General features: G+C 43.5%; 1 protein-coding gene across 1 annotated transcript in view; it reads left to right on the forward strand.

The window, feature by feature from the left end:
• The first annotated feature begins 12,268 nt into the window (after positions 1 to 12,268).
• PPP1R12B (protein phosphatase 1 regulatory subunit 12B) overlaps positions 12,269 to 27,173 on the forward strand; it is a 75,966-nt gene continuing 61,061 nt past the window's right edge. Inside the window, exon 1 of the mRNA XM_075335735.1 lies at positions 12,269 to 12,398. Coding sequence (XP_075191850.1) covers positions 12,294 to 12,398 — 105 coding nt within the window. The 5' untranslated portion in view covers positions 12,269 to 12,293. The remainder of the gene's footprint in view (positions 12,399 to 27,173) is intronic.

Genomic DNA, 27,173 nt, shown 5'->3' on the forward strand with positions numbered 1-27,173 from the left:
CCTCCATGTATAAAAATGCAGCCAGCCTCCCCAGGCCTCCATGTATAATAATGCAGCCAGCCTCCCCAGACCTCCATGTATAATAATGCAGCCAGCCTCCCCAGGCCTCCATGTATAATAATGCAGCCAGCCTCCCCAGGCCTCCATGTATAATAATGCAGCCAGCCTCCCCAGGCCTCATGTATAATAATGCAGCCAGCCTCCCCAGGCCTCCATGTATAATAATGCTGCCAGCCTCCCCAGGCCTCCATGTACAGTATCATACAGCCTCCTCACCCCAGGCCTCCATGTACAGTATCATGCAGCCTCCCCACCCCAGGCCTCCATGTACAGTATCATGCAGCCTCCCCACCCCAGGCCTCCATGTACAGTATCATGCAGCCTCCCCACCCCAGGCCTCCATGTACAGTATCATGCAGCCTCCCCACCCCAGGCCTCCATGTACAGTATCAGGCAGCCTTCCCACCCCAGGCCTCCATGTGCAGTATAATGCAGCCTCCCCACTCCAGGCCTCTGACCACCGTGTACTCACTTATATATATATATAAAAAAAAAACAAGTACTCACCGCTCTCCTCCTTCCACTGCTGCTCTGTCCTGACGTCTCCTTGTTCCACTGCTGCTGTACTCCCTGCTCTCCTCCTTCCACTGCTGCTCGTCCTCCCCTCTCCTCGTTCTCCCGGTGCTGCGGTCGGCGTCCTCCCTCCCTGCGCTCTGTGCACTCAGCACAGCAGTCGCACAGGAGTGACGTCACCGCGCAGGCACAGGGGGAGAATGATGATGCAGAGCGGCGCCGGCCGCTCTATGCTTCATTATTACTGTGCGCGGTGACGGGGAGGGGGGCCCCGGTGCCGCCGCTGACATCGGGCAGGAGGGCCCGGTGTCGGGGGCGGCAGCGGGTCATATAGTGGGCGCGTGCACTGTGACAGATCAGCGCAGCTTCTCTCTCACTGAGAGGAGCTGGCTGCTGATCTGCCGGGTCCCCGCGGGCCCCAAACCGCCCGGGCCCAGTCGCGATGGCGACCGCGGTAGTTACGCCACTGCGTTTTGCTATAAACACACATTGGGGCAATATTAAGGAAATATCGTCAAAGTAATAGAGGTCGTCCCAAAACCAATTAGACAGGGGCACTGGGATAAACGAATTCTACAATGGTAGACCAGATGGATATGCTTTCTGGACACCGTCAGCCAAAGAGGTATGAATAAGCTCCTTAGTTTTACTAGCTTTATCTAGAATGTTTATGCTGCACTCTGTGGGTCATATCCGTGGCTGGGTCCAGGGATAGGCTGTACTCCCAGCCTGGATGTTACGGCCATTGGACCACATTAACCTCTTTTTATAAGATTTAAGTACCTTTTTATATGCCTACTATCCCCGTTTGAAGATATTAGGGCTACCCTGGCATTGTGTCAGTCCATATACATTATCTTGCTATGGAATGGGTAGCGTCTTTTAACAGTCCATAATGACATCAGGCACTAAAAATCTGTCTTAGTGTTTTTGTGATCTATGTTAATACAGGTCACAAGGAGATTCATTTACAGATATATGATATATACAATTTTTTTTTGTTTCTTATTGGGATAACTAATGACATCATACATATCACCATGTGATATGTTAAGCTATGGAGAGATTACATTTTTCAATTCTTCATTTACCTGTGTGTTCTGTAATGATGGAATATATCTTTTAACCTGTACTTCTGCGTTTTTTAGGTGGAACGCATTTGCGTTCCACCCTGCCCATGCATGACAGGCTATTCCAGCAATAACACACAATGCGTTTCATGGAGCAAATGCCGAAAATGCCCGAAGCAGCACCGATGATAATGCGCACGTGCGGAGTGTTCTGGTATATGGAGTGCATCTGCGTTCCACAAGGAATTCCTCCTCTGATCAGGTGATGTGGTTACCTGATGCGAACAGAAAATGTACGCTGATTCATTTAAACAGCGTGGTGCCAACACAACTGCATTCACAAAGGGGAGATAACATCTCTTTATACCCCACGTGAATCCCAAATATGGATTATGTTATACAAGTGAATGAGGGTCTAAAAAGGTCATTTGAATGATTATTTATATACTCTCCTCGGAATGACTCGATCTGGTGACCTTGTGTTGCATGGTCAGTTTCCATTCTTGCTGAGCCTGGTCAGCCACTGTCCAAATGTTGATTGTCTTTTACCTTTGCTTCTATCCTTTTGGTTTGCGGTTATCAGGTGTTTTAAATTGCTCACTTTCTCTGTCCTACCACATCCCAGGTAGGGCTATATATACCCTTCTGATACTAGACTTCTCTGCGGGTTGTATTTCTATGTGCTACGGAGTTCCAACCCTGCAGCTAATGGATTTAAGCAGAGATCAGTGTTGTTTTCTCATTTGCCTTTCTGTCACCTATCTTTGTTTTCTGTTAGGTTGTTAGGAGTTTACCTTTGCTTGCATTATTTCTTCTTTGTCCACTTGTGCTAATGTTTTATGTTTCTTCACTTTGGGTCCCTACTTGTCTCTGCATGCTTTTCCTAATTTTGTTTATAGTCCTTAGAAAACTCCCCTCTAGCTCCTCAGGGGGTACAAGGAACAACTTGACAGCCTGTTAAGCAAATCCGTCTGAGTTTTGGTTTCTAATGTTGTGGCTAAGGTTATTCCAGCCTGTGCAGGAGCGATTAGGGGCTGTGCAGCTAGGGATACTAGTATGTACTGCCTGGAAACATTTGGGTGCAGGTGTGGCTACATTAAGATAGGCTTTATTTCTCTTTTTACCTGTGTTGAAATAGCTATGTACATAACAACTATATTTACATGTAGAGATAACAGGACATTTGAACAAGCACACAGCTCAGAGAGATGTGCTTTGGGAGGAGCCAATGCTAGGAGGCTGGCGATTTTACAAGACTTATAACAGCTGATTGTCAGGAACTGGGACAGGGAGGGGGAAGAAGGTGAGCAGCTAACTGCTGTAGAAATTAATGGGCTGCAGAGAGGTGGTTGGTATGTTAGGAAATTATCATTATCAGACCCTCAGCCAGGGTCTGTGAAGGCTCTAGTTGCCGGGCTCCATGGAAACCAGCTGTACACTGAGATAAAAATGCTCATTGCAGGAGAATGACAGCAGATAGATAAAGCAAGTCAATTGCAAGATTGTTTATTTTCATATTGGCTAATTAATTAAAGCAATGCAATAACTTGAGAACACCCCTTTAAAGACCATCAATAATTTCTATACCACTAAGAAAACAATGTTCTGTCTACTGATTAAGCAAATGTTCAAACTTGTCTCAACTGGAAGGATAATGGTATGGGAGTAATATGTTATTTCAGGGCGGACTTCCAGGGTTTTAAAGGATTAAATTCTAAATTGTATTAGGAAATTTCATTGCAAATTATTGAGACACTTTTTTGTGATCTAATCTTCAAAATAAGGTGACTCATAGTAGTTAACAAAATATGAAGCCAGCTCAGTCCTGACCTCACCACAATAAAGCACTGAGGCGTAAGCTGCAGCAGGCTGATAATAAAGGAATCTAAAAAATATAGAGGACTTAAAACAATTTTACATCAGGAAATCCATCAAAATAGCCTCTAAACCTGGCCATGCACACAAGAATGCTGGTAGGCAATGCTATTGATTGAACGTCTCCACACTCTCCATAAAAGAATATTCATCTGGTGAGTTCAGTGGTTGATCCCAAAGGATTGAACAGGTATAAATCCAACTTTTATTTGACCATTGTTTTCTGTTTAGCTGTTCTAGTATAAGGAGTAGACACTATCCCTTTCTACAGTGTTTACGGAGCATAGACTGCCTCCCATACAAGAATCCAATGATAGGAACAACTTAAAGTTGCTTTATATACAGTCATACAATAAGGAAGTATTTTCATTTTTGATGTTGTATAGCAGCAGTAGTTGTCCAAAAATATATAATCTTTGGGCTCTTTACCTTTCCTGACATGCCTGAGCTTGAGTAGCCACTTAGCACTACTCCCACCCTGTCATAGGCAATTACTCATGTCTGGTTTCAGTGAGGCGGCCCGCACTCACACTGGTATATGTGACTTCTCTCCAAATCATCTGTTCTCTTTGAACTTGAGGACCTCACCCTCACAGTGCCCATTTGCACATCTGGAAGGTTCTGGATTCTAATCTACACCTCAGACCTTCATCTTTGAAATGGCTTCCTCCTCACTGGCAGTTTGGACCTTACATGGGCTAGTCTTTCCCATTTGGTATTGCCCCTCACAGCTACTTCAGGTGGCACACGGTTACTCTCTCAGCTGTTCTCACCTGGACTTTGACAATTACACATAGCATGCATTCACTCCCCAACCTCCCACCTAAGCTCTTATTTCTTATTTCCTCTATGGTGGGTACACTTTATCAGAGAATTCTTTACCTCCGGGAGCGGACACAGAATGCAGAGGGCCCCTGTGCAATGAATATGTCTGGGCAAAGTTATCTAAATATATTTTTCATGTTATTATTAGCTGAAATCATTTTTGAAAATGGAAAAGATTGAGATCCAAGACAACTATGAGTCAGAAGATGTCATTTCAGAATGCTTCTAGAGTAACAGGTACCTGGTCTTATAGCTCCTTTAGCTGATGGTTATCTTATCTCCTGTTTTATTATTGAAGGCAGAAATTATTTTATTGTGTGCCGCCCCCGCGTCAGCAGCCAGGTTGCTCGGATCCGGACCCGCGGTGGCTCGAGAGGCGTCCGGACCAGGGGGGGTGCGGACACTCAAATAAAGAGGGTATTTACAGGGGATTGTGTTTAGAGTTCGTGATGCCACCCGTGGTGTGTGGTAAGATGGAGTACCACCGCTGCAATTGGGAGTACCCGGGGGTGATGGAGTGGGGCGGCCAGGTGTTGGGACCCTCCATGGGTAGGGAAAATGCCCCGGGACTCGGTGCTGGTGCTTGAGAAGTGCCGTTGGGGGTGAAAGGGTCAACTGCGTACTCACTCAGTCCATAAAGCTGACACCAACAACTTGATAAATCAAAGTTCTGGACACTGCTGCCGCCGAGGGGAGCTAGTTTGGGTCCCGTTCTCACTGGTGTTGCCTGATGATCTGTGACCTTTTCCTTGGCACTGAGTTCTCTGCTGGTTGGCCCCTGTGGTGTAAAACTAGTCGGGTCCCGCTCCCCAGTGTGGCTAACTGTGGGAGCTTGCTCTCAGGGTTCACGCTTTGGATTTCCTGGACCGTTTTAGTGGAAAGTCCTATCCCCCTCATTGCGCTAGTACCCCCGTGGAGAGCGGATCTTGAAGGCTCCGTTCTCGTCGGGTTAACTGTCAGGTTGCCTGAAGCTACTCCCTGACCTAGGGTCCACGTACCCCGTCGTGCCATGGTCCCAGCCCGGTGATGGTACATGGATGGATACCCCACAGGACGAGCGATCTACCTCTGCGGCACCACGGGTTCATGCCAGCTACCTTTGACTCCCTCCAGGGCCAACGGACCTCCCTCCAGGCCATATCACTAAAGTCATTAGCTGAGGTAACAAACAGGCACATCACCTTGACGACAAGTGTGAACTCTGGACTCTGACTCCGTGCTACAGGAGCTGTCCTCTGTGTGACCCCCTCATGATTGCTGTATTCTCCAAGTCCAACGGACCTTCCTCCAGGCTATATCTCTGAAGTCACAAGCAGAATTTCAATCAGGCACAATATCCTGATTCCTAGCATGAGCCCGGGACCCTGACTCCACACACAGGAGCTGCCCTTTTCCTTATTATCTTATGACTGTAATATATCCCAGGCCGTGCGGATCTTTCTCCAGGCCATACCACCGGAGCCAATAGGAGCTGCCTTCTTCCTTAGACTTACATGGTCGCCACCCTTTCCAAGCATCTGGATACTTCAGCAAGGGGTAAAAACAACCACTGAGACTTCCCCACCATGATCCACATACTTTCCTAGGATCTGATCCCATATGCCGACATTACCCAGGGATTTCCACATTTGATATAGGCTATCTCCGCACGGAGGGCACTGCATTCTTGCAGCCACCCTACATATTTACCAGGTTGCCATCCCAGTATAAGTCAAGCCTGTCCGACCTGATGAAGGCTTGTTAGCCGAAACGTCGACACCTGGCGAACAATTGTACAGCACCGTTTTTCTCACATTTTTGCACTTACAAAATGAAATAAAAGAAAAGGATTTATAACATCCAACTACTGCGTTCTGTTTTTTGGTTTATGGGAAATCGGTAGTGTGCCGGAGTTAGCCTCTTATGACTGTTTATTTTCTCCCGAGCACCTTCGAGAGGTGATGCGAGGTCTTCATTCCTTCACGGTGATGGTACAAGGCCGCCGGCTGTCCTCCTCGACAATTCCGTGCCCCTTGTCCCGATCTCCTGTGACCAGGGGTCCAGCTCCTACTAGGCCCAGACCACCGTCTGCCACCTAGTACTTCCAAGGAGCCCAGCTCCTGACCTCCTCTCTCCTTCACTTCCAACACTTCACTAACCTACTCCTGACACTCCTGACCTCCCCTTACCAACCCCCAAAGTGGGCGACCCTATTCCACTCAGGCCATCCACTGGTATGTCTGGTGGGTGTGGTGCAGAGTGTTCCTAGGATTTTGATTTCCTGGTTTTGGCAACACCATAAATTGTGGACCCGTAACCAAGGAGGAGGTGGATATTGCACAGAAGGGCAGATTGCACGATACCCTGTGACGACCTGATAGGCCAGGACGTCACATTTGCTCATCTGTTGCTGGAATTTCTTTTCCAGGTAAAGACTCAGTTCAGAGTTTCTTTATTGGCTCTGGCTCATCCTACTGGATTGTGATGAACTAGAATTCATGACCACTAAATGTAGAGTGGGTCAAGTTTGGACTATAGAAAGATTTCAGTTTTATTTAACAGCCATAAGCCCCAAAGCAGTCTCGAGGCTGCTGACAAACCTAGTATGCTCCTGATAGGCACAAACCCAAACAGTTTGTGGTTTATGACAGTACATGATGGGCAAGAAGACAAGACAATAGCATGGCTACAGCTGTATGTCACCAATAGATTATGGGCACCAAGCCAAAATGTGAGCCACTTGCCTTACATAGCTGGTGCTAGGGATGCCATTGCAGTCAAAATGTATCTTTCTGAATATGAATGTTGATGCTTATCAGCTGATTCCTGACACCTGCACAGCAGCTTGATCGCCAATTCAAGAAACTGACCAGGCATGGAAACTGGTCCCAAAAAATCTCCAGTATGTCTTACTGTGGGTTACTAATTGCACGACACGGCACTCGAGTAGGTGATGCACTCTTATGGTAGACCCCTCACCATTGTGGTTATGCTGACTTTCAACTAGCATGTCCGTACCATACATGTCTCTCCTAAATGCAATCTGTGTACCTGAAAAAGGTCTACGTTTTTGACCAAAAAATTGTATGTACAATTAATATGCCTATTGGATTGCATTGAATCTTCAGATTTACTGTGGGCTACTGTACCCTGTAACATGTAAGTTAGAATTACCCAAAAATTAGAATTACCAAAAAATATGTTGGAACCTAGGGAACATGTTTTTATAGATCCACATTTACAACATAATTACTGGGAGTGAATCCAGATTTATTTCCATTTTGTGTACACAATGTAATATTCCTCAATTTATTTACATGTACAGTTTGAGTAAAACATTTCTAAACCAGTCAAATGTGAAGTTATCCATCATGTGCGGTTGTTTTGAATTGTACATAATGTGACAAATCTTTTCTGAAGGATCTTTTTGTACAAATACCCTACTGAAAATTGAACTGATAAAGGAAAATGCCAATCACAATATAGAACAGAGGTTCAAGAGAGAGTCACATGTGGCTCATGGGCCTATAATGGGCTTGCAGCTGTCTTTCAGCTTGCTACATTACTATCATGTATAGCAAACCAATATAAAGAGCAGGTCTGCAGATGGTGACTTTGAAGAATGCTGCATCCAAAACGCAGCAAACACAGATCATGGGAACACAGCCTTATAGAGTTGTACGCTCTGCGATTGCTGGGTGGGGCTGGGGAAAACCCAGCGGTCATGGTGCACATTGGTACTAATGACAAAGTTAGAGGCCAGGTGGAAGGTCCTTAAAAATGATTACAGGAAACTAGGAGAGAAGCTGAAGTCCAGGACCTCCAAGGTGGTGTTTTCAGAAATACTACTGGTGCCATGAGCGTCACTAGAAAGACAGCGGGAGCTTAGGGAGATAAATACAAGGCTTAGAAATTGGTGCAGGAAGGAAGGGTTCGGATTCATGGAGAACTGGGCCGACTTCTCAGTCGGCTACAGGCTCTATGGTAGGAATGGGCTGTAACTCAATGGGGAAGGTGCAGCTGTGCTGGGGGAGAAAATGGGCAGATGGATGGAGGAGCTTTTAAACTAGGATCTGGGGGGAGGGTAGTGGAGCAAAAAAGGGGATAGATAGAGCAGATACAGACAGTGAGATGGTAGGGGTCAATGAAGGTTAAGAGGGGATGGGACATGCAAGGAACGTAGGGAGGCTAGGAGTAATAAAGGTGTTAATAGTATTAAATGTCTACTGGCAAATGCAAGAAGTCTTGCAAATAAAATGAATGAATTGGAGACTCTTATGTCAACCATGGATTATGATGTGATGGGCATTACAGAAACCTGGCTGGATGAAAGCCATGACTGGGTGACAAACATGCAGGGTTACAGTACATTTAGGAGGGACAGGAAAGACAAAAAAGGTGGTGGGGTGTGTATATTTATCAAATCTAACCTAAAACCTGTGTTGAATGATGACATTGGGGGGAACTGCAACAATGTAGAGTCAGTATGGGTAAATGTACATGGGGAGGGGAATAATGGAAAAATGCTAATTGGAGTTTGCTATAAGCCTCCTAACATACCTGAACAAATAGAGGGTGAAATGCTGGAACAAATTGAAAAGGCAGCTAATAATAATAATTGGGTTCTTATTATGGGGGATTTCAACTATCCAGACATACAGTGGGACATAGAATCTTCTGGTTCTGCTAAAAGCTGTAAGTTCTTATCTACTATTCAAGACAATTTCTTCTCTCAGATGGTAGATGAACCGACGAGGGGAGATAATTTGCTAGATTTGGTCCTGTCAAATAGACCGGATACAATTTCAGATCTACAGGTCTGGGTGCACTTGGGAACCAGCGATCATAATATGGTAAGCTTCAAAGTAATATTCAATAGAACATTTCAAAGGGGAAATGCTAAAACCTGGAATTTTAGGAAAGCTGATTTCAACAAATTAAGGGAAGAGCTTAAATGTGTAGATTGGGACAAAGTCATGATAACTGGGGATACTGAACATAAAAGGGGTAAGTTTAAGGATATACTGCTACAGTCCTGTAAAAAACTTATACCCTCTGGTAATAAAAAGTCCAGGAATAAAAAGAAACCACTATGGATAAATAAGACTGTACAAAGTATAATAAAGCAAAAACAGAGAGTGTTTAAAAACTTAAAGGCTGAGAATACAGAAATAGCATTTCAGAAGTATAAAGATATCAATAGGAAATGCAAAAAAGAAATCAAACAAGCAAAACTAGCTACTGAAACAAAAATCGCCAATGACATTAAAATAAATCCCAAAATCTTTTATAAATACATTAATGCCAAAAGGAAAACAAAGGATAGTATCGGCCCCTTAAAATATAATAACAAGTTAGTTATAGAGGACAAACAGAAGACTGAGATATTAAATAGGCATTTCTCATCTATGTTCACCAAGGAACTGACTGTACCAGGGATCATTCAACAAGTGAAAAATAAAAGTTCACCATCCGATATAATTAATTTAACACAAGAATAAGTACGACTACGTCTGAGTAAATTAAACATTGACAAATCCCCAGGGCCAGATGGCATTCATCCACGAATATTGAGGGAATTGAGCTCCATAATCTACAGACCGCTGTATCTCATCTTTATCTTTCTAGACTCACTTGTAACAGGGTTGGTGCCTCAGGATTGGAGGATTGCTGATGTGGTACCGATATTTAAGAAAGGTAAGAGGGTAGATGCAGGCAACTACCGTCCAGTAAGCCTGACATCAGTAGTATGCAAAGTTTTTGAGGGCATTTTAAGGGATGACATGCAAAAATATATTGCAGAAAATAATATAATAACTGACAGACATCATGGATTCATGAAAGATAAGTCGTGTCTAACCAACCTGTTGGGGTTCTATGAGGGGGTAAGTGCAAACATGGATATTGGTAATGCAGCTGATGTGATTTACTTGGACTTTGCAAAGGCATTTGATACTGTACCACATAATAGCCTTATACTAAAGCTCCTGAAGCAAGGACTAGAGGAAACTATATGCAACTTGGTAAGGAATTGGCTAAAAGATAGGAAACAAAGAGTAGTCATAAATGGTACATTCTCTAAATGGGCTATAGTCAGCAGTGGGGTGCCGCAGGGATCTGTGCTAGGACCGATTCTTTTTAATCTCTTTATTAATGACCTTGTGGATGGGATTGATAGTACAGTGTCAGTCTTTGCCGATGACACCAAACTATGTAGGATATTAAAAACTGACCTTGATAGTACAATATTACAAAAAGATCTGGATAAGATGTCAGAATGGGCAGATACTTGGCAAATGAGATTTAATGTTGATAAATGTAAAGTAATGCACCTAGGACGGAGTAATCCTATAGCTGTGTATACATTAAATGGAAGTAAATTCGGGACTACAGAACAGAAGAAGGACTTGGGTATTCTCATTACAAATAAGCTGAGCACCAGCACTCAATGTCAAGCACCAGCTGCTAAAGCAAACAAGATTTTAGGGTGTATAAAAAGAGAAATAAGATCCCGTGATCCCAACGTATTATTACCCCTCTATAAATAACTTGTAAGGCCACATCTGGAATATGGGATCCAGTTTTGGGCTCCACATTTTAAAAAGGACATTCAGAAGTTAGAGTCAGTTCAAAGGCGGGCAACTAGACTACTACAAGGAATGGAAGGCCTCCCATATGATGACAGGTTGAAAAAGTTAGATATGTTTAGCTTAGAAAAAAGACGTCTCAGAGGAGATCTCAATTACCGTATATGTATAAATACATGTGTGGTCAATATAAAGGACTGGCACATGACTTATGTCTTCCAAAGACAATACTAAGGACCAGGGGGCATACGCTGTGAGTGGAAGAAAAGCGATTCCAACAGCTAAATAGGAAAGGGTTCTTTACAGTTAGAGCAGTCAGACTGTGGAATGCCCTACCACAAGAGGTAGTAATGGCAGATACTATAACAGCTTTTAAAAAAAGGCTGGATCATTTCCTCATCACACAACATTGTTGGTTATAAATGACTTAGTGACCAAATGTAGAACTGGTGGAGGAAGGTTGAACTAGATGGACCTAGGTCTTTTTTCAACCTAAGTAACTATGTAACTATGTAACTATGCTCATTGACTATTAAAAGACATTTTTTGCATAGTGCAACTTTGTCTTTATATATTTATATTTTTACTGCCAAGAGAACAGGTTTTGGCTGCAACAAAAACACATTGCATGAACGTAGCCTGATTAAGGCTATGTTCACATGCGGTATCTTTTATTTTTACCACAAAGATGCAGCGTTTTTGTCCCAAAAAACACACCAGAAGCGCACCGCGGCAAAAACGCATCCAAAAATGCAATACCGCATTTTGCCTAATGCGTTTAAGTCAAATCTATTGACTGGAAGGGCTCAAAAACGCTAGAAAAACGCAAAAAGAATTGACATGTTGCATCTTCAAAAACGCAGCTAAGATAAGATGCTCTGTGTGGACTGAAATATAGAAATCTCATAGATTTTGCTGGGAGAAGGAAATGCATGCATTTTAGTGCATCTTTGTGACCTCAAAAACGCACTAAAAATGCAGGAAAAGATGCCCTGTGTGAACTTAGCCTTAGGCGTCCCCATAGTAGAGTTGCTCATGATTGTACAGTCACTGCCATAGAGGCATTTATATCATCATCAACTAAATATAGATAAGCTTTTTTGTCATGCAATCTTAAAACCGCAAGTTTAAAGGAAATGGTGGCTGCAAACTCATGAACTGCATATAATAAACATCTACAGTACATTGTTTCAATGGTAAATACAATCCACTGACACGTGCTGCTGAACATGTTGCATCCTATGGGTGGAGGAGGTGCACGGGCAGACACACCTGCCGCAGGAAGCCTTCACTTAGAACTACTCACACATAATCAATCCACCCTACTTCATCTGTATAGTTGGTAGCTTGGCTATAGAAAGGGAATAAGGAGAAACACTCAGTTATGACAGAACAACGCTGGTTGTGGAGCGCTCCGTCTTATGAAAGGTTCGGATCACACGTCAGAGAGAGGTCCCCACGAAGCACTGAAAGCCTGCGGAGCAGTTGGGTAAGTAGAATCTGCACTAGATGGGTTTACGAGTTTATTTAAACTTGTGTCAGTATTTTTTTGTTGGATTTGCTTTAAATGCTTAGATCTTCTTCTAATCAGAGGACTCTTCCCTCAAATCCCCCGATTATCACATCGCTTCTGTTTTAATTATAACCTATAACACAGGGGTCTCAAACTCGGCTGGGTGTATGGGCCGCACAGAGGAAAAAAAATAATGTGGGGGATGCATTCTTTGCAGGACAAAGTGGCATTTTTATTGGTACCATATTTTTTTACACACATTTGGATCACTGGTTTTGAACATTTTTCACTTGTTTATTATAACAAACATGCATGTTCTTTAAGTATAAAAAAGAACCCCAAAACATTTTTGATGGTAAAAAAAAAAGTCATGCCTTATTTTTATTTTTTTTTAACATTTTATCCCTTTCTTGTAACTAATAGTGCTACAATTAGCACCATATAGTAATTTTGGTCAACATCTTTTAGTAATGTTCCCTATCTTGTTGTAATGTGCCCATCCTTGTCCCCTTGTTGTATTGTGCCTCACCCTACAGTAATGTGCCCATCCTTGTCCCCATTCTATAATAATGTAACAACCGACGGGGGCGGGTACGCTCGCTAGTGATATCGATACCGATATTGCAGCATGTAAAGCCCGCTTTATTCCAAGAGCCATAACATTTTTATTTTTTGGTCAATATAGCCATATCGGACTTGTTTTTTGCGGGACGAGTTATACTTTTGAATGACACCATTCATTCTGCCACATATTGTACTGGAAAATGGGGCATAAAATTCCAAGTGCGGTGAAATTGAAAAAAATAAGTGCAATTGCACAATTATTTTTTTTTTTTCGCACCAAGTTCACTATATGGTAAAATAGATCTGGCAATGTGATTCCCAATGTCAGGACGAGTTTGTAGATACCAAACATGTATAGTTTTACTTTTATCTAAGTGGTGAAAAAAAAAAAAAGAGAAATGTGTCAAAAAAAAAAATTGCGCTTTTGTCACCATTTTCCTAAACCTGTAATGCTCTCATTTTTCAGGATCTGAGGCTCAGTGACTGCTTATTTTTTTGCACCTTGAGCTGACGTTTTTAATCACACTGTTTTTGGCTATATGCAATGTTTTGATCACCTGATACTGCATTTTAATGCAATGTTGAACAACCAAAAACAAACATAATTCTGGAGTTTTGATTTGTATTCTCTCTATGTCCCTTTTACTGATCAGTTTGGGCATTTCTGAACTCAAAGATACCAAATATGTGCATTTTTTTTCTTGTTTTATTTTCAATGGAGCAAGATTTAAACTTTTAGTTTTGTTTTTTATTTTTTTCATATTTTTAAAAACTTTTAATAATTTTATAGCCCCATTTAGGGGACTTGAAGCCTGCACTGTCCGATCACTACTACTAATCAAAGCGGTGCTTCAGCATCCCTCTGAACAGCAGAAATGCTCATGATCTGTGAAAGCTGATGCTCTGCCGTCATTCACAGGAAGCACGTCATGACAGTAACAGGGGTCATCAGCTGCCCACCCCCCCACTGTCATGACAACCCATCGGCGCCCCGCGATCAAGTCACGGGGCTGCTGATGGTGGCAAGAACAGCGCGATCTCAATCACGGAGCGTTAGATCGCACTACCAGAGTTTCACAGCACAATCTAACTAGTTAACGCTGGTATGTCAGAGATCCACCAGCACCTCTTAGCTGCACATGTCTAATGAGATCAGATCAGCAGACATGGACAGCGAATAATGTGGGCTCGCCTCGTGAGCCTGCATTAAAGGGAAAAATACAACCTTGGTCGTATAGGTACATCTATAGTCATAAAGGGGTTAAGAGATGATGGCTTTCTGGTGGACCCCTTCAGGTGACAGAAGACACATTACTAAATAAATCTTGGCCAACTATCAGCTTTTATTATGGAGACACTATGGTTTTTAGCCATGGAGGCACAGTAATGGCTGACAACTCCAAAATTTGCACCTTTCAAAAATTGTGGGTAAACAACTTTATTTCAAGCATGTGATACACATTTAAGCTCACCTGTGGCAAGTAACAGATATTAGCAATATGAAAATCGCATCTGAAAACAGATAAAAAGGGAGAAGTTGACTGAATCTTTGCACTGTGTGTGCCATACTAAGCATGGAAAACAGAAAGATTGGAAGAGAACGATCTGAGGACTTGAGAACCAAAATTGTTGAAATATATGAACAATCACAAAGTTACAAGTCCATCTCCAGAGATCTTGATGTTACTTTGTCCATGGTGCGCAACATAATCAAGAAGTTTAGAACCCATGGCACTGTATCTAATCTCCCTGGACGTGGATGGCAGAGAAAAATTGATGAAAAGTTGCAACACAGGATAATCCGAATGGTGGCTGAGCAGGCGCAATCATCTTTCAAAGAAATTCAAGTTGTACTGCAGACTGGGGTTGCATCAGCATCAGTGCAAGTTATCCGTCGACATTTGAATAAAATGAAGTGCTATGCAAGAGACCCAGTAGGACCTCACTGCTGACACAGACAAAAAAAAAATCTAGACTGCACTTTGCGAAAATGTAGGTAAGCTGAAATCCTTCTAATAAAGTGTCTTGTGGACATATGATAGAACTTTTTGGTAAAGTACATCATTCTACTGTTTACTGAAATAAATAAAAGAAAAAAAATGAGGCCTACAAAGAAAAGAACACAGTAACTACAGGCAAATACGGTGGAGGTTCAAAGATGTTTTGTGGTTGTTTTGCTGCCTCTGGCACTGGATTCCCTGACTGTGTGCAAGACATCATAAAATCTGAAGATTACCAAAAAATTTTGGGTCGCAATGCAGTGTCTGCAAGCTAGGTTTGCTTCGTAAGTCATGGGACTTGTAGCAGGAATGTGACTCCAAACATATTTCAAAAAGCACCCAGAAAATGGATGGAAACAAAGCCCTGGAGAGTTCTGAAGTGGCCAACAATGAGTCTGGATCTAAATCCCATTGAACACTTGTGGAGAGATTCTAAAATTACTGTTGGGAGAAGGCACCTTCAAATATGAGAGACCTGAAGCAGTTTGCAAAAGAGTGATCCAAAATTCCAGCTGAGAGATGTAAGAAGCTTGTTGACTGGTATAGGAAGTGATTGATTGCAGCTATTTATTCCAAAAGGTGTGCATAGGTGGGAGAAAATACAGCTCTGAGGGTTATACAGCACTGGGGTGGGGGGACATACAGCTCTGGGGGGTACACAGCACTGGATTGGGGTACATACAGCTCTGGGGGAGAATGATAGTTCATTCCGAAGGTGGAGAGACAGAAGCTGGTAGTGATTGGACGTGGGGCTCCCGTGATGTCACAATGTAATGTGAGCCACAAATCATTACTGACAGCGCTGAAATGGTGCCAGCACATAAGTTGAGGGCGCCAATAATTTACTTCAGCCCATTTTGGGGTTTTTGTGTAACATTATGTCCAATTTGCCTTTTTGGTTTTTTTTTTTGTTTGTTTTTTTGTGTACAATAACATCTGGCCTAATTGCATTAAAAATAAAGACTCTTGATAAATGTGCCCTATTCCTATACGGAAATGGTGGTTTGTGCTCACTGTTAGCAGCAGTGTCCTCATTAGGGCCTGCATAGAAATACACTTTCTACAAAGGTTACCCCAATAGTAAAAAGGGTGAGAAGAGTTTGTCTGGACCAATGGATAAGAACTGTGTGTGCATCACTGGTATGGATGGGTAATATAGATTACAGGTGCTGAAATATTAAGTCTCAGTGATGTCAATAGGTCAAGTATTGTGCACACCTGAATATTATAGTGTTCTTCATGATATAATTATAGGGTGGAGTAGGGAAGAAATAAAAGCCTGGGATGACAGATCCCGAATACTGGTACTGCCACATTCATGTCTTCCATTCATTGTAATCACTATGATACATTCAGCACCATTTATTACACAATGTTCGTCGTGCACTCAGAGAATTACTGTTTTACAACAGCTGGATATCACGTATGCATATGGCTGTTTATAAACTTCCATACCATGTACGGTACCAACAGCTTTGTGCAGAATTCTCACTCTGATTTGCCTTGTTTAGAAGAACCAAATTACAGGGAACCTGTCAGGTCCAATATGAAGCCAGAACCATGAGCAGTTCTGGGTGCATATTCTAATCCCTACCTAACCATCCCTGTATACACTAGCATGGATAAAGGGATCTTTAGAAAAAGTTTGGGAGTTTGGGTCATGCGCACTACTTCAATTTGAAGCCAGGACACGTACACCCGTCTTCATAGTGCGCATGACCGAAACTCCAGGGTCATACACACTGAGTCGAAATCCAGTGTCGGGTGGCGATTGTGGCAAAGAGGTGAGTGAGATCATCCTGTGACTCTGCACATTCATTAGCATGTTAGTGCACCCCTGTGGGCGTACTTCCATGCTAATGGAGCTGACAAGACAGGGGAACTAATGCCCAGGGGACTAGTGCCCTCGCTCATTAGCATAAGATAAGATCTTTAGCAATACTCTTTCTAAAGATCTCTTTATCTATGCTACTGCATACAGGGATGGTTGGGCAGGGATTAGAATATGCACCCAGGACTGCTCGTGGTTCTGAGTGCATATTGGACCTGACAGGTTCACTTCAAGGGTTGTCCAGGTGTCTGCAGACTTTTAAATCCTCACCATGTGCGTAATGAAAGATGATTTTTTTCAGGGAAACTATTTCTATTTAAGTATGACTTTGTGTTTTTATTGCATTTTTTTTTTGTTGCCTGTATAATGTAAACAGGTTTTGCTACTATTTTTTTTTTTTTTTTCTTCACTGTAGGGATCAAATGAGACCGTTTTATAGATCAGGTCATTCTGAATGCAACAATGACAAGTGTACTTTTTTATTCTTCTTTTTACATAAATATGCCTATTTATTAGCATAACAGAATTTTTGTTTGTTTTTTTTTTTCTTTATTTTTATATATATATTTATTATGTGAGGCATCAGCTTTCTATAGCCAGAAAAGTGAGGCAGTGACCCAGGAGCGTGATCACACCAAACAGATTTTTAATGACCAAACACAAAACACTTTTCTACAGTTCTGGAAGTACAGACTGTTGCGGGCAGGGGGCGCTGCCGTCTTCCTGGGGCCCGCTCGGATCCGGGTTCGCTGCTGCGGCTCGAGTGGTGATCGGACCCGGGCTCGCACGGCCGGCCGTCCTCACAACCGTTGGAAAGGGGGATATTTACAGGAGGGAATTGTCTGTGATGCCACTCGTGGGTTGTGGTGAGGGATGGTGACACCGCCGCTGCCTGGTGATGGGACGCCCGGGGCTGGTGGAACGGGGCAGCTAGATGTGATCCCCTGCACGGGTAGGGGAGGTGTAGTCCCGGGGCCCTGTGTCGGTACAGGGGAGTGATGGGTGCCGAAGGTGGTGCGCCAGACTGGGCCGGGGGTCAATGGTGTACTCACAGTTCAGTAATTTCACACAAGTCCAGTGGTAAACCAAGTTGCCAGTGGCCGGCTGCCATTGGAGGGTGTATTCGGGTCCCACTCCCTGGTTAGTGAACAGGTGTCCCTTCCTCCTCCAAGCTGTGTTTGTCTCTCCTTTTGTACGACTTCGCATGGAACGGAGAAGTCCACTCCTGGTTCTGTATGTATTTGGGAGCTGTGGCCTGCGAAATCTGACCCTTGGGATCTCTGTGGGTTCTGACAAGACACCCTATCCCCCGCGCTGGGCTTCCGTTTCGCTCTCTGAGCTTCTATAGAACAAGGCCTGAAACCTTGTCCCCGGCTGGTCAATTAACAAAGGAGCTTGCAATCTTCCTCGCCCTAGGGTCCAGGTACCCCGACTGTGCACGGCCTCCGGACTGGATTCCCGCTGTTGGCACCGACAGGCTACAACCCTGCCCCAGTCCACTTTGGGTCTCCCACTACCGGATCTCCGTCGCCTGTGGCCCTGTTCACTGTCTGCCACTTAGCCATGTAGTCCAAGGGCCCCTACCCCTGCCTACACTACACAGTCTCCGCTTTACTTCTCCTCCACTGTCAACTTCAACTCTCCAAACTCAACTTCACACTGCACTCTCCTCAACTCAACTGACGTGTTCCCGCCTCTGACACCTCAGGACCCCTAGGTGGGCGTTCTCATCCGCCTGATCCTGCCCACTGGTGTGTCCCTATTATCATGAGGGGGTGGCTAGGCTTTAATGGCTGTGTGTTGTACCTGAGTGTGGGTTTCTGGTGGTAATAAGGAGGATGTACTCTTTTGTGACTACCTGGTTTTGCCAGGGCGTCACACACTCTCCAATGTCCCGGTCGACAAGTGGACCGCTGTAGGAATCTTAGATGCAGGGTTGTGCTCTGTGTCTGTTTGACTCCTGCACCGCTGTAGGAATCTCGGGTGCAGGGGTCTGTTTACAGTGTCCCGTTCTCACAGCGCTTGCCTGTGTTACTCCCCACAGCCAGCTCACTCAGCATCTGCTGCTAAAGCAGCCTGGATCCTATCTAAGTCACCTTGCTGTGCACAATAAGATTAAATGCAATTCCCCGGACATGAGCCTGTTGCAAGACCTGGACTGGGGGAGAGATCCGTTCACTTCCAGACCTACAGATCTCTCCAAAAATAAAAGCCTTAATAGGTTTACTTCAACACCTATTTGACCAAGTATTTTGTTTAACATTTGCCATCATACAGGGACCCCTAAACAGCACATCCACATTTCCCTGCAACTTCCCCACAGGATGCTCCACAATAAAGGTAAAGTTTTGCAAGAAGAGAAATCACCTGGTAACTCTGGAGTTCCTCTCCTTGGCATTTCTAATCCAGACCAGCAGTGAATGATCTGTCACCAGGCGAAACTGTCATCCCAGCAGGTAATAATGCAGGGAATCCAAGACCCACTTTACGGCCAGGCACTCTTTTTCTACCACGCTATACGTTTTCTCTCCTGGGGTGAGCTTCCTACTCAAGTAGGTGATCGGGTGTTCCTCTCCATTTATCTCCTGTGACAGGACCGATCCCAGACCCACCTCTGAGGTATCTGACTGCACTACAAACCACTTTCTAAAATTGAGATAGAAGAGGATGGGCCGTTCGCACAGGACCAACTCTAGTGACTGGAACGCTTCCAGCGTACCATGACAGACTTCTTCCCTTTTTAAGAGATTGGTCAAGGGTGCTGATGTCCCAGCAAAATTGGGTATGAAACACCTGTAATAGCCAATTATGTCAAGAAAAGCTCTTACCTGTTTTGTGGTAAGGGGGCGTGGTCAGTTTTGAAGGGCTTCAACTTAATTTGTGGTTTGATAACCCTTAGGCCTATCACATAACTCAAGTAGCGAGCTGTTTTGAGACCTATTGCACATTTTTTTGGGTTTCCCAGCAAACCTGCAGCCCTGAGCGAGTCCACTACTGCTTGTATCTGAGATAAGTGAGAATGCCAGTCAGTGTTATAGATGATATCCTCCAAATACACTAATGCATACTTCTGATGGGGCTCTAACACTATAACCATCAGCCTCTGAAATATGGCCAGAGCCCCATGTAGGCCATAAGGCAAGACGACATGATGACAAACCCTCTGGCATGACAAAAGTGGTCTTTTCTTTTGCTGACTCTGTCAGCGCTACTTGCCAGTAACCCTTGGTCAGATAGAGAGTTGTGAAATACTGTGCTTGTCCCAGTCTCTCAATTAGCTCATCCACCCTGGGCATAGGGTAAAGGCCAAATTTTGACACTTCATTCAACTTTCGGAAATTGTACAAAATCGTAACGAACCATCTGGCGTCGAGATCAACACAAAATAGGGCTAGCCCATTCACTCCTGGACTTTTCAATAATGCCTAATTGTAGAATTTTTATTTTTTTTACCTCCCCTGGGATGGATTGCCAACGAGCCTCCGGCATGTCGTTGTCATGCCGGATTACGGACGTTCGGCAGGGTAAGTCTGAGAATACGTCCGCATTCTGCTGTACTAATTTCTGACTCCCGTGTCTGCTGTTTTGTGAGAACTTCCCCTATCTTCACTCCGAATTCCTAATCACCGGTGTCCACCTTGGCAGGTGTCAGAGGGACCGAAGGAGATACAACGGGGGTTACATCAGTCACCGTACACTCTCTATCCTTCAAGGCCTTCAAGATGTTTACATGTTTTATTTGTTATGGTTTTCTCCCAACAGCCTGATACACTTTGTAATTTATTTTCTCAATTTTCTTGCGGATCTCATAGGGCCCTTGCCAATTGGCTAAGACCCTACTTTCAACAGTGGGTACCAACACTAACATGTGGTGTTTTGTTTTTTTTGTTTGTTTTTTCTCCCCCCCTTTTTTAAAAGGTCCTGACTGTAGCCTTTCTATTATACCTAGAGCTTTGAGTCGCCTGGATATCCACCAGATGTTCTTTAACCCCTTTACGACCGCCGATACGCCTTTTAACGGCGGCATATTCGGGTACTTTTTCCGATCCGCCGCTTTTTAACGGCGGTCGGAAAAAAGGGTCTAGCGCCCCCCAGAGTCGGAAAATTTCCGGGGTCTCAGCTGCCGGGGGTAGCTGAGACCCTGGAGATTACGGTTCAGGCCGGTTTTTTCATTTAAAGGTACGGTGATCGCCGTTATTAACCGAATAACGGCAAGCATGTACCTGCAAAATGAAATGCCGGTTTTCAATGCATTTTAATGGTTTCTCTCACATTTGACGTGATCCAACAGTCAAATGTGAGAGAACGGTCCTTGTCCGGTCCCTCTCGGTCCCCCCCCGGTACCTGGGTCTCGTTACCGAGTTCCCACGGCATTCCCCCGGCCCCCCTCCTTCTCGTGTCCGTGTAAAATGGCGGGCGCATGCGCAGTTCGACCGCCAAAGTCTGCCTCCTTCCACCTAGCAACGTCAGGAATTTATTTCATTGGTTCCTGACATTTGAACACTGTGTTAGACCCTATCACAGTGATCAAATACCCCAAATATTTTGGAAATGGCAGCATTTGGGTCTGCCTCCCTCTTCTCTCCCTTGTAGTTGATCTGGGAGAGAAGAGAGAGAGAGACTACATTTGCTGCCGTTTTCTGTCAGAAAAAAAAACACCAATTTTTATTATAAATCAGTCATCCTCATCCCCAATATCCTCACCCAAAATATCCCCCCCCCAAATATCCTCATCACCTCCGTCAGAATCCCCCCTTAGTTAGAATTTTTATTTTAGATTTTTTTTTTCTTATATCAGGGTTAGATCAGGGTTAGCATCAGGGTTAGCATCAGGGTTAGATCAGGGTTAGATCAGGGTTAGGATCAGGGTTAGGATCAGGGTTAGGGTTAAAAAAATCTAAAAAAAAATTTTCAAAAAATTTAAAAAAAAAAAAAAAAATTGTAGTATTTTTTTTTCTTTTTTTTGCTAGGCAGTGAAAAATACTGTAATGGCGCGGAGAACATTTACCGCCGAGCAAGCATACATGCTTCTTGCCTCCGGCAGTTCAGGCTCGGATACAGAGTCTGCCTCTGAAATCGAGCGATTTTCGGATGGTGACGACTCGGCTTCCTCCTCGGGATCCGACAGCCCGATGGTAGCGGAGTCGGTCGTCACTGCTGAAACGTCAGAGGCAGGTCCAAGTAGTGCCCTTCCCCGGCCACTGTGGTATCCTGACCCGTCCTTCTCCCCTCAAATTCCTCCGTTTGTAGCAACCCCCGGTATAAATGTAAATGTCACAAATTTTACCCCATTAGATTTTTTCCAAATTTATGTTACCCCAGAAGTCCTCCAATTATTTGTCCACCAAACCAATTTATATGCCCGTCAATATATATCCCAACATCCTACCTCCATCCATTCCCGCTCCTGGATCCCCACAAATGTCCCCGAACTTAAAAAATTTTTGGGCATAACTTTTAACATGGGGTTAGTGAAAAAATCTACACTCCGCTCGTACTGGGCAACAAAAACAGTGCACAGCACCCCTGTGTTTGCAGCCATCATGACCCGATCCCGATATGAGACCCTTTTGCGATTCCTGCACTTTAACGATAATTCCCAAGCCCTCCAAAGAAATGACCCAAACTATGACCGACTTTATAAATTGAGACCCCTAATATCCCTTCTAAAAACTACCTTCCTAAATTCGTATACCCCTGACAAAAATGTTTCTATAGACGAGTCCCTTATGAGCTATAAGGGCCGTCTGTCTTTCCGCCAATTTATCCCCTCCAAGCGTGCCAAATATGGTATAAAATTATACAAAATGTGCGAAAGCACAACCGGTTACACGTGTGCCTTTCTCATTTACGAAGGGAGGGACCGCCAAATCAACCCCCCAAACTGCCCCCAGACAATTGGCATCCCTGGCAAAATTGTTTGGGAGCTAATGACCCCCTTCCTTGAGAAAGGCTATCACGTGTATACCGATAATTACTATACCAGTGTCCCCCTTTCTAAATCCCTCCACGCTGCAAACACAGGGGCCTGTGGAACAATCAGAAAAAACAGAGTTGGTCTACCCCCACAGTTGGTGTCTAAACGTGTGGAGAAGGGTGCGTCCTCCTCAATGGCAAGTGACCATCTTCTTGCCATAAAATGGAGAGACCGCAAGGATGTTTTCATGCTCACCACATTGCATGCGGACACCACTGTGACGGTCAGGGACAGGGGCGCCACCAGTGACAAACAGAAGCCGCTCTGTGTCGCAGACTACAATAAGTTCATGGGAGGTGTAGATTTGTCTGACCAGGTGCTTCAGCCTTATCTAGTGAAGCGAAAAACCAAAACCTGGTATAAAAAGGTAGCAATCTATCTCCTACAGGTTGCTACCTATAATAGCTTCATCCTCTATAGAAAATCTCAAGGACCGCTCTCTTTCCTCCAATACCAGGAGAAAATTATTGAGAGCCTCCTCTTTGACTCGGAGGCACAGGAGGAAGCCTTCGAGTCAGAGGATGTCCGGAGACTTTCCGAGCGTCATTTCATTCGCCCCATCCCTTCCACTCCCACCCAAAGGTATCCCCAAAAAAGATGCCGTGTTTGTAGAAAGCACGGCACAAGGAGCGATTCCCGGTACTTCTGCCCCATGTGCCCCTCCCAACCAGGCCTTTGCATCTCCCCCTGTTTTGAAACCTATCACACATCCCTCAATTATTAATTGGCATAAATAAATTACACCAAACTGTGTGGTAGCAGCTTTTTTTTAATTTTGAAAATACTTTACTTTTATATTTCTGTTCAGTAATTTTTTTTTCTTGGACTAGTAATAAAGAGAAAATTTTCCGCAGTAAAACACATTTTACCCCATTTCACAATTAATTCCAGGACTTTATCATCACATACCAAACAATTATTCAGACGAAACCCAGTCCACATGCCCACGTCTTTAGACTCCAGAGTGTGGACCCCACTAACGTTCTTGAAAAGTCTCATCATTTGACAACTTTCCAGGACTTCATTACTCAAACATTTTTTTTACCAATTATTTTAGTTTGACTCATATTACCACTAGGTCTTACTACACAAAACTTTTCTTTGCATTTATCTTGGTATTATGGGCATGATCATTTTATTGGAGGATCCCCTAACAATGATGCTGTGCCATATTCAAACACTATGGGCTTTACTGCAGGGTTCTTGCCGAACCACCTGCATCGAACAATACTTTCAGAATTCTGTAACGAATTGGTCGTTTTGTGCACATAGCGGTTCCTACCTTGGCGGGCAGGAGCCTGTTATGATGTACCATGTCGCTTGGCACATTTGTCCCTCATATAGGGATTGATGGAGCTAAGAAGACATTGTACGACCAGTTATTTGGAAGATAAAGCTGTCCTTCCGGCCCTGCTGGTGTTCTGTCATCTTTGGCACACTCAGGTTTGCCACATAGTGGCTGCCAACTCCTCCACATTTGAACATTTTGCCCTTCCGTCCAATAAAGTTTATTCTTCCTTCTACAACTGTTTTGTTAGCAAGACCAAGTCCAGTAAATGTGTTTTTAGGGGCATGCCGCCCTTTGTGAGTAATAATTCCTGGAAGGATTTTCTTGTTTGGTAGCACAATGTCTCTGTAAGCTTTGAATAGGTTCTGGGATTCCATCAGTTTTACCCTGAAGACCAAATGGTGCACCATCTATAATAGGCATCAGCTGCATAAAAAATGGTGTCAAACTACTCCCTACCTCTGTAAACAAATACATTACAGGGTATAACTTACAAAGACATTTATGGGGTTTTTCTGTTCTTGAAACCCAAAAGCTCTGCAAATTTGAGAATATATTCCAAATTCAGCCAAATTTGCTTTCAAAAATTCAAATATTGCTCCTTTCGTTCCAAGCTCTACCATTTGCCCGTACAGAGGTTTCTCGCCACATGTGGGGTATCGGCGCGCTCATAAGAAAGTGGGTAACAAAGTGTGAGCTCCAATTTTTGGAGCTACCTCTTGAAAAAGTGAGAAAATTGATGCTAAAGCAACATTTTTGCTAAAAAAATGAAAATTTTCAATATGACAACCTAATGTTATCAAATTCTGTGAAGTACCTGTCAGTCCAAAATGCTCACTATACCCCTAGATAGAAGCCTTAAGGGGTCTAGTTTCCAAAATGGAGTCACTTGAGGGGGGTTTCTGCTGTTTAGGTACCTTAGGGGACCTGTAAATGTAACATGGTGCCCGCAATCTGTTTCTGCCAAATTTGCTTTCAAAAATTCAAATATTGCTCCTTTCGTTCCAAGCTCTACCATTTGCCCGTACAGAGGTTTCTCGCCACATGTGGGGTATCGGCGCGCTCATAAGAAAGTGGGTAACAAAGTGTGAGCTCCAATTTTTGGAGCTACCTCTTGAAAAAGTGAGAAAATTGATGCTAAAGCAACATTTTTGCTAAAAAAATGAAAATTTTCAATATGACAACCTAATGTTATCAAATTCTGTGAAGTACCTGTCAGTCCAAAATGCTCACTATACCCCTAGATAGAAGCCTTAAGGGGTCTAGTTTCCAAAATGGAGTCACTTGAGGGGGGTTTCTGCTGTTTAGGTACCTTAGGGGACCTGTAAATGTAACATGGTGCCCGCAATCTGTTTCTGCCAAATTTGCTTTCAAAAATTTAAATATTGCTCCTTTCGTTCCAAGCTCTACCATTTGCCCGTACAGAGGTTTCTCGCCACATGTGGGGTATCGGCGCGCTCATAAGAAAGTGGGTAACAAAGTGTGAGCTCCAATTTTTGGAGCTACCTCTTGAAAAAGTGAGAAAATTGATGCTAAAGCAACATTTTTGCTAAAAAAATGAAAATTTTCAATATGACAACCTAATGTTATCAAATTCTGTGAAGTACCTGTCAGTCCAAAATGCTCACTATACCCCTAGATAGAAGCCTTAAGGGGTCTAGTTTCCAAAATGGAGTCACTTGAGGGGGGTTTCTGCTGTTTAGGTACCTTAGGGGACCTGTAAATGTAACATGGTGCCCGCAATCTGTTTCTGCCAAATTTGCTTTCAAAAATTCAAATATTGCTCCTTTCGTTCCAAGCTCTACCATTTGCCCGTACAGAGGTTTCTCGCCACATGTGGGGTATCGGCGCGCTCATAAGAAAGTGGGTAACAAAGTGTGAGCTCCAATTTTTGGAGCTACCTCTTGAAAAAGTGAGAAAATTGATGCTAAAGCAACATTTTTGCTAAAAAAATGAAAATTTTCAATATGACAACCTAATGTTATCAAATTCTGTGAAGTACCTGTCAGTCCAAAATGCTCACTATACCCCTAGATAGAAGCCTTAAGGGGTCTAGTTTCCAAAATGGAGTCACTTGAGGGGGGTTTCTGCTGTTTAGGTACCTTAGGGGACCTGTAAATGTAACATGGTGCCCGCAATCTGTTTCTGCCAAATTTGCTTTCAAAAATTCAAATATTGCTCCTTTCGTTCCAAGCTCTACCATTTGCCCGTACAGAGGTTTCTCGCCACATGTGGGGTATCGGCGCGCTCATAAGAAAGTGGGTAACAAAGTGTGAGCTCCAATTTTTGGAGCTACCTCTTGAAAAAGTGAGAAAATTGATGCTAAAGCAACATTTTTGCTAAAAAAATGAAAATTTTCAATATGACAACCTAATGTTATCAAATTCTGTGAAGTACCTGTCAGTCCAAAATGCTCACTATACCCCTAGATAGAAGCCTTAAGGGGTCTAGTTTCCAAAATGGAGTCACTTGAGGGGGGTTTCTGCTGTTTAGGTACCTTAGGGGACCTGTAAATGTAACATGGTGCCCGCAATCTGTTTCTGCCAAATTTGCTTTCAAAAATTTAAATATTGCTCCTTTCGTTCCAAGCTCTACCATTTGCCCGTACAGAGGTTTCTCGCCACATGTGGGGTATCGGCGCGCTCATAAGAAAGTGGGTAACAAAGTGTGAGCTCCAATTTTTGGAGCTACCTCTTGAAAAAGTGAGAAAATTGATGCTAAAGCAACATTTTTGGGTAAAATGTTATTTTTTTTTTTTTTCATTCCACATTACTTTAGTTCATGTGAGGCACCTGAAGGGTTAATAAACTTCTTTGATGTGGTTTTGAGTACCTTGAGGGGTGCAGATTTTAGAATGGGGTCACTTTTGGGTATTTTCTGTCACCTAGGACTCTCAAAGTCACTTCAAATGTGATGTGGTCCCTAAAAAAATGGTTTTGTAAATTTTCTTGAAAAAATGGGAAATTGCTGATGAACTTTGACCCCTTATAACTTCCTAACCCCAAAAAATTTTGTTTCAAAAATTGTGATGATGTAAAGTAGACATGTGGGAAATGTTGTTTATTAACTATTTTGTGTGACATAACTCTCT

The sequence above is a fragment of the Anomaloglossus baeobatrachus genome, chromosome 2 (genome assembly GCF_048569485.1).
Source record: "Anomaloglossus baeobatrachus isolate aAnoBae1 chromosome 2, aAnoBae1.hap1, whole genome shotgun sequence".
NCBI lineage: Eukaryota > Metazoa > Chordata > Amphibia > Anura > Aromobatidae > Anomaloglossus > Anomaloglossus baeobatrachus.